Source organism: Ceratosolen solmsi, unplaced genomic scaffold (assembly GCF_000503995.2).
Source record: "Ceratosolen solmsi marchali unplaced genomic scaffold, CerSol_1.0 scaffold6, whole genome shotgun sequence".
NCBI classification, from domain to species: Eukaryota; Metazoa; Arthropoda; class Insecta; order Hymenoptera; family Agaonidae; genus Ceratosolen; species Ceratosolen solmsi.
The window spans coordinates 16,121,890-16,129,432 of NW_011948414.1; the positions used below are offsets into that span (position 1 = coordinate 16,121,890).

Below are 7,543 nucleotides of genomic sequence, written 5' to 3' on the forward strand. Positions count from 1 at the left end.
CCGTATTGTTTGACGAGAGGTCAGCTGAATTTATATGCTCCAATTCCAGCGTTTCACTAACTTAAACGCACACACTCGTCCGCTCAACGATACTTCACCCAATGCCAAGGGATTCTGGGTTTCGTTTACCCCCTCCCAATCATCCGCACACGCGTCCGCCTCGCGTAACAACAAGCATAGAAGAGGCAAATACGAATGATTGTTGGAATGAAAATTCGAATGCCAATGTTGGAAATACTCTTTTCCACAGCACCGTTGGCTCAATCCGTCCCAGTTTCAATAAACACCAAAACAAAACAAAAAATATCTACGAAATCAATGGCTTTTTGTGCTTACATATTATGTTGATTCTTACAGCTCTAACTATTTATTTTTAGAAATTATAATTCTTTAGCGCTGACTCTTTTTTTTTTTTTTTTTTTTTTTTTTTTTTTTTTTTTTCTTTAGTCAATGTGCGACCTCCTGTCTCCGATTAAAAGTATATGAAATATAATTAAATCGTTCTATTATCTGTTTATTAAATAACGTAATTACGTAAACGAACGAGCAAATATTATTATTATGCATAAATTGATATTGGACTTAATGTAAATTAACGTTTAGATCCAAGATGTTTGAAGTATTATAATATTCCTCACAATCACAAATTAGTTAAAACTTTAAAAAGCTTCTTTGGAACAAATTTTATTCGTCCAGTCGTAAGACATAAAAAGTCTTCACAGTATTTATGTATTTACGTTAAAGATGCTGAATTTATATCGCATTGATACAATATTATTATAACAATTGATTATTACTTTTTATTTATTGATATTTAAAAATATTCCTTCTACCGCACCCTAGTTTATTCAATCGTTAAGTATAAATGATTATAATTCTAATGTTATTATTCTTTCTATTGACAAACATTAGAATTCCAATAAAGAAAATGCGCGTTTGAATGCACATACATAAGCAGATAAAGCATTTACGTATTCATATCTTTAATAATAAAATGTATTTATAACAGTGCTTGTGTAAAGAAATTATATTTGGCATCGATAAAACTAATTAACAGAGCTACTGAAATTTTCATTGTGTAAAGGGCAAAACTTATCTTAGTCAGGGTTGAAAATTATCAAAATACAATGAGAAAATAAAACTCGTATTCTCTTTCGTCACCCTCTAACAATGTATTTGTCAATATCGATATAAGAAAATTAATGGCTTTTTAATAAGAATGCAATAAAAAAAAGTAAAATTAAATGAAAAGGCTTCATCAAAGAATGAATTTAATGACCGTAAAATTAATTGAAATGATATTATAATTGAAAAAGTAATTAGACATTCTTTTGAATTTTCAGGCTGCGTTTCAATCCCCACGATCGAACATTATTTTATTTTATTTTATTCATAAAAAGTCGATAAACGAACTGAAAATTCCATTACCATGATTTTTCCTTCATCAATACTTCACCAATATTTCTCTTATGCACATAACAATTTAACTTCTCGCGCAATGACTCATCTCAATATTTCCACTACCACTTCTCAACACATAAGTCGCATAATTTCTAAAAACAATATTTCTCCCACAATGATATGTAATATATCACACTGTATGGCGTATGAAACTATACAATTTCGAAACTTTTAAAAATTTCCTTTTCAAAAAAATTGTAACGTATTTTTATGTACATAGGCAGTTATTTTATGTTATATAGTATTTTTATGCTTTCGTGTTAATAAAAATATTCGTTTCAATGATTTAATTTGAATTTGAATTTGAGAAATTATTGAAAATATTTTGATAATCAAAGACGAGTCATTATTAAAAGGAGATTTGATTATTTGAAATATAAGGAAGTAAATTTGAAAGAGGATAGATGTCAATCGAAGGTAACATTGTTAATTAATTTTTTTTTTTTTTTATCGCAAAAATATAAAAATAATTCTAGCATACTTTATATAGTAAATATACATTATTACATGCGTTGGTTTAAACTCCCTTCCATTTTCATTTGGTTACAATAAAATTGTTACTATCTATTTAATTTTTCAACGATCAAGTGAATTACAATATTAATGGTTTTATAACCTATTAATTATTAGAAACTAAAGATTATTTAGTGTCATCTAGTCGCATTAATTTATAATTAAAACAGATTTTGTATTTATTATAGTTAAATAAATAAAGCAGAATAATGTTTTAATCAATCAAGTCAAATCAATCCATATTGATCGCTTAATTAAATATTTTTTTTCAATTGTAAAATGAGGAAATTATTGGTTCGTCAAGTCGTATGTTTTAAACATTTATCATCAGTGTATAATTGAACGGTAATCAGTTATAATTTACTATTACAATAATATAATGGGAAGTGAATTTCTAGAATTAATTTAAGCATATACAGTGTGCTTATTTCAATATTTGTTGTAATGGTATGGATTTTTTTTTTTCGTTTTATTTTTTTCTTACTAACATTTAAGAAATGTTTAATCTTTGTTAAATAATTAAGTGAAAGTAATTTTTAACGCATTAAAATAATTTTCAAAATCCAGTTTTTAAAACGAGACGTGGATGCTTGAAAATACTTTATCAAGAAACTTTCTTTTACGAATTCTCAATTTTTTGTTTTATTTTATTTTTATTTAACGCTCATGCAATAAAATACAAATTCAATTAACAGCATTGAATTCAAACGCAGATTTTTATATTTTTCGTCTTTATTTAATTTAATGGCTATATTGGAGGAATTTGATAAACCTTTACTTGGCGCGTGTAGTATTGACAAGAGTCGTATTGCGCATGCCCAAGTTTAGGATTCCGTCTATCTGTGGTGTAAACCTGCAGACTATAGATTTTATCTTAGACTCGGTTCTACCTCGAAGTTTTGGTAATAATTTTGTTTTGTTTTGAAACTTTCCTGTAATTACTATACCGATCGGTAAATCATTGATAAGTGAAAGATTATTTATATGTTTAATTCTGTATGTAGTATGTATCAATGTTAGTAATTTGATAAAAAGATTCATGGCTTCTGTTCAAGAAAGTAAGTTATCACAATTTTTTATTTAAAATTAATATAATAATCTTGGTAAAAATTTTGATTATAATATAAATTAATATCGAAAGCGTATTAAGGTTTCATTTATGATAACAAGCTTGTCAATAATTGCAATGACAATAATATATTTATAATATTTATAGGATTAAAGTTGAAACGTGCGCCGACAGATATATGGAGCATTCGAGAACAATTATGCTTGGCATCGAGCGTTCTAAAATCAGGTGATCAAAATTGGATGAGCGTTTCACGTTCTTTAAGACCAATTGCCGATAAAGATAGCGCAAGGCCACAAGATTGGTTCTCACAAAAGTCTTGCGCGCAACAATATGCCTATCTCTTAGAGAATACGGACATACCAAAAAGAAAGAAAAGGGAGAGTGGAGAAACCACGAGTGAATCCATTGTCAGACGTTTAACTCAAGATCGAATATCAGAACTTTCTAAGGCCTTAACTATTCAAAGGGAAGAGCATCAACAATTGAAGAATGAGCTAAATTTATTAAAGAATGGGACTATATCAGACGAAAAGCTACAGAAGATGTGGCTTGCGATTGAACACGAGGAAAAAGAACAAGAACAAAAAAATAAAGCTCACATAGTATGGTTAAGTAAACGTCAACAAAGCAAAGAGCTTCCAACGACTCAAACGGTAACTGTTGAAAATATTCAGAAAAAAGCTGAAATTGCAACAGAGACTACAGAAACTGCAGAGGTAAGTACCGAAGAAGAAGACAAAAGAAATAAAAGTGGCAGATCATCGCTTTTAACTAGTTTATTGAAGTCTCCCAGTCCTACAACTCAAATGCAAGTGTCAACTCAAGCAGCAGGTTCTCCCACTATTGCAAGTCTTTTGGGATCCAGTCCAAAAGTACCAGGACCAGTAATTATGCAAACTGTTTCGCCACAATTACATCAATTGGTTTCAAATACTATTTCTAATGCATCCCAAGAGCGACCTTCAGCTACAGCGCCAACTTTGTCAATGTTATTAGAGCAGCCGACCGCTGGTACACAGAAAGCTTTACAGCAACAATTACAAAATTCGACAAATTTAATTACTCCTAAAAATGTACAAACTACCGTACAAGTGCAAAATACAATACAAACAAGGTCAACTCGGCTGGGTCAAAGCAATCCTCAAATTTCACAGGTGCAACAAGTTATTTCTACTGCAGATTTATCAAGTACAGAAATACCTCAAATCATCTCGAACCCTATAGATGAAGTTATGCCAAAAGTTTTGCAAATGGATAAAGATGAAATAAATGAAATAATTGGAGATATAGAAGAGCTAATTAAAGAAGAAATAACAGGTAGTCCGCAATCATTAGAAACATCTTCAAGAACAGTTGATATAATTGATAATTTAAATGTACAAGCTTCGACGGAACTTTCAACAGAACGTTCGGAACTAAGAAATGTAGATGAACCGGTGTCTTTATCGAATTCACCGACTAGCGAAGTATCGATTGAAGAAATTGATTCAAGTACATCAAATATAGCAGAAATTATTGGTACAGCAATAGAGACAGTAGAAAGTAAAACAAATATCTCTGATCCACCAAAAGAAAAAAAAGAAGCTCAAACCTGTGAATTGGTGGCTGAAGATATTAATAAAGAAGTGACAGAATTTACTATTTCTGAGGAAATAAAAATTGAAACAGAAATTATACAGGAAGCTCCGACACAATTGCAAAATGAAAGTGATAATAATACAGATGAAATTAATATTATGGATCATGAAGAAGCAATTCCAAGCGAAGATGAGAGTAAAACAGATAATAAAAAAGATGAAGAAGATAGTTCTGATAATAAAATAATAGACTGTGTTAAATTTTGTGAAGAAGAACTTACGACAAATGAACAAAACATTGAAAATAAAAAATCAGTTATTAATGATCAAGAAACATCGACCGTTGAAACTGCGACTACATCTACAGATAAATTAAATGATTCTTCAAAATTAGAAGAAAAGAAGGAATTGGAACCATATCTTGACGTTGTAAAACATGAAAAGACATCCAATGATCTGCAAATAGAAGTAATTATAATATTTCAATATTAATTTTTCTTTCATCATTTTAGAACACATAATATGTACGTTTGTTTGTTTCTTTGCATGTGTGTATATGCATGTAACACATGCATGCATATATATATATACATATATATATATATATATATATTGACTTACATTTAGAAATAACTAATATGACTAAATTCGGAATTAGGACTGGCATTTCAGTTCTTTGTTAAATTAACTTTTAAGGTTAATTTTTTGGTTAGGATATAAAAGTTGATAAATTTTTTTATTTAAAATGCTTTAACAAAAGTACTTTTATTCAAATATGTATTAATTTTTTTGAAAATATTAAATAGTTACTACTCTATGATTACTCAATATTAACTTAATATTAACAAAATATAAATACTTAGATATTAGTTGTTTTATTATTTATTTTAATTTTATAAAGATTGCTATAAATAATTACACATAACATACTTAATTATTTTTTTTGTTTAGTTTAGTTTATTATTGCATTAAGAAAGAATAAAATATTTGTAGAATAAATATTCCAATATTTCAATTTTCTATTCATAATTTTGAGCTAATTATATTAATTGGATACTACGTTACTTTTTTAATTTAATATTTTTAACTTGTATTCAAGTATTATATAAACAAGTTACATTAATGTGTAGTTAGAATTATGCTTATTGATATAATTTTCTTTCAATTAAATTATATTTTGAAATTTATTATTAGGAAAAGAAAAATCCTGAAGACAATGTATCAACTAAAAAAACTGATGAATTTAAAGTATTTCCACAACCGGAAATAGAATCAACAGAAGGTAACTCTGAAAGTAGTAATAAAGATGTTAAAGAGACCGAATCAATAAAAGAATCGGTCCCTTTAAAACAAGAATCGAATATTGAAAAAGAAAACAAGGACTTTAAAGAAACTATTGAAGATTCAGATGTAAAAGATGTAGTAGAGAAAAAAGAAGTTAGCGAAATAGTAAAAGAAGAATTAGATATTATAATAGATTGCGAAATTAATGATAAAGTACTACAAGAAAATATATTTATAGATTTTAATAATGATAAAGTATTAAAAGAAGAAAAATTGGAAGACCTGCTAAAAATGGAAAAAGTAAAAGAATATGAAGTATCTGAAAAGATAAAAATTGAACTGAAGAAAGAAGAGAACGAAGACAATGAAGAGGATTACAAACATGAAAAAGAGGAGATAAAGAAGGAAATTGAAAACGATTCGATAAAAAAAGAAAGCATAGAGTCTGTAGGAAGCGTTGAGGAATTAGATGAAGAAGAACCAACCTTAAGTAAATTAAGCGGTGGTAGGGCTATGAAAACATATTCAAAAAAGCAAAATGCTACAGTAGATAGCGAACCAGAGAATGAGACTGGCGGAGAAACTGCTGATTATCGAGCATGGAAGAAATCTATAATGCTTGTTTATAACAGACTTGCCACTCATAAATATGCTTCTATATTTTTGAGACCTATCACCGAAGATCAAGCTCCAGGATATCATTCAATAATATTTAGGCCTATGGATTTATGGACAATTAAAAAAAATATTGATAATGGTACTATTAGATCAACCACTCATTTTCAACGAGATGTTATGCTCATGTTTCAAAATGCAATTATGTTTAATAAGTACAATACACTTGTACATAAAATGACTTTAGAAATGCAAGAAGAATGTCTTCAACATATGCAGGTTAATTTTTTGTATATCATAATTTGCATACGATCGATATCTCTTATATTGCAGAGTAATTTAAAAATTCATTATTTATTTCATTTCATATAACGGTAACATATGAATAATAAAAAATTTTTAAGAATATAAGATAAAACAACTTAAAAATAAAATAATCACTCAAAGTTATAAGTAATAAAATAAATTAATTAATTAGAGATTAATTATAAAATCATTCGAAATAAGAATTAATACAATATTATAATTGCTTTATAATGATTTATAAATATATGTATTAAGAAGTTTTGAAAAAATAGTGAAAATAAAAGATCTATACCTATTAAATACTAATCTAGTCTTATATTTGCAGGTTTTAGTAAGAGCAGCGGGTGAGGCATCGTTTAGAAGAGAGACAAGAACAGCAGCTAGTATTAGCAACGAAGCAACCGATAATAGTTTAAAAAGAAAATGGACTCATATATCGTCTAGTCCTCACTATGAAACAGAAAGTTCACGAATGAAAAAACGAAGAAAATCCGAAAATGATTAAAACACGAGTTTTGATGTTTTGAGAATTTAATCTACATTTGATTGAAATTTTATATTTTAACAATCAAAGATAACATGCATTTAGAAAGTACATTATTATTTGCTTTAGAAATGTTTAAATTCTAAACGGTTTTGAACAGTGTAAAATAATATAAATAATTGAAATTATATTTTCAATATTTCTTGAATGATCTTAAAGTATAATAAATAT

The 7,543-nt window shown here is 27.8% G+C and overlaps 1 protein-coding gene across 1 annotated transcript; it reads left to right on the forward strand.

The window, feature by feature from the left end:
* Positions 1-2,844: 2,844 nt before the first annotated feature.
* Positions 2,845-7,333, forward strand: Brd8 (Bromodomain containing 8). The gene is made up of 6 exons (XM_011507514.1): positions 2,845-3,032; positions 3,191-3,762; positions 3,832-5,091; positions 5,818-6,112; positions 6,176-6,801; positions 7,154-7,333. Exons 1-6 carry the CDS (start codon positions 3,014-3,016, stop codon positions 7,331-7,333), a joined length of 2,952 nt encoding a protein of 983 aa, XP_011505816.1. The 5' UTR covers positions 2,845-3,013.
* Positions 7,334-7,543: the final 210 nt, after the last annotated feature.

Excerpts from the sequence above, each read along its gene's own strand:
- Brd8 (XM_011507514.1), top strand. Across the intron at positions 3,763-3,831 it reads AGACTACAGAAACTGCAGAG|TCTCCCAGTCCTACAACTCA; the intron begins GTAAGTACCGAA and ends AGTTTATTGAAG. Across the intron at positions 6,802-7,153 it reads AATGTCTTCAACATATGCAG|GTTTTAGTAAGAGCAGCGGG; the intron begins GTTAATTTTTTG and ends TTATATTTGCAG.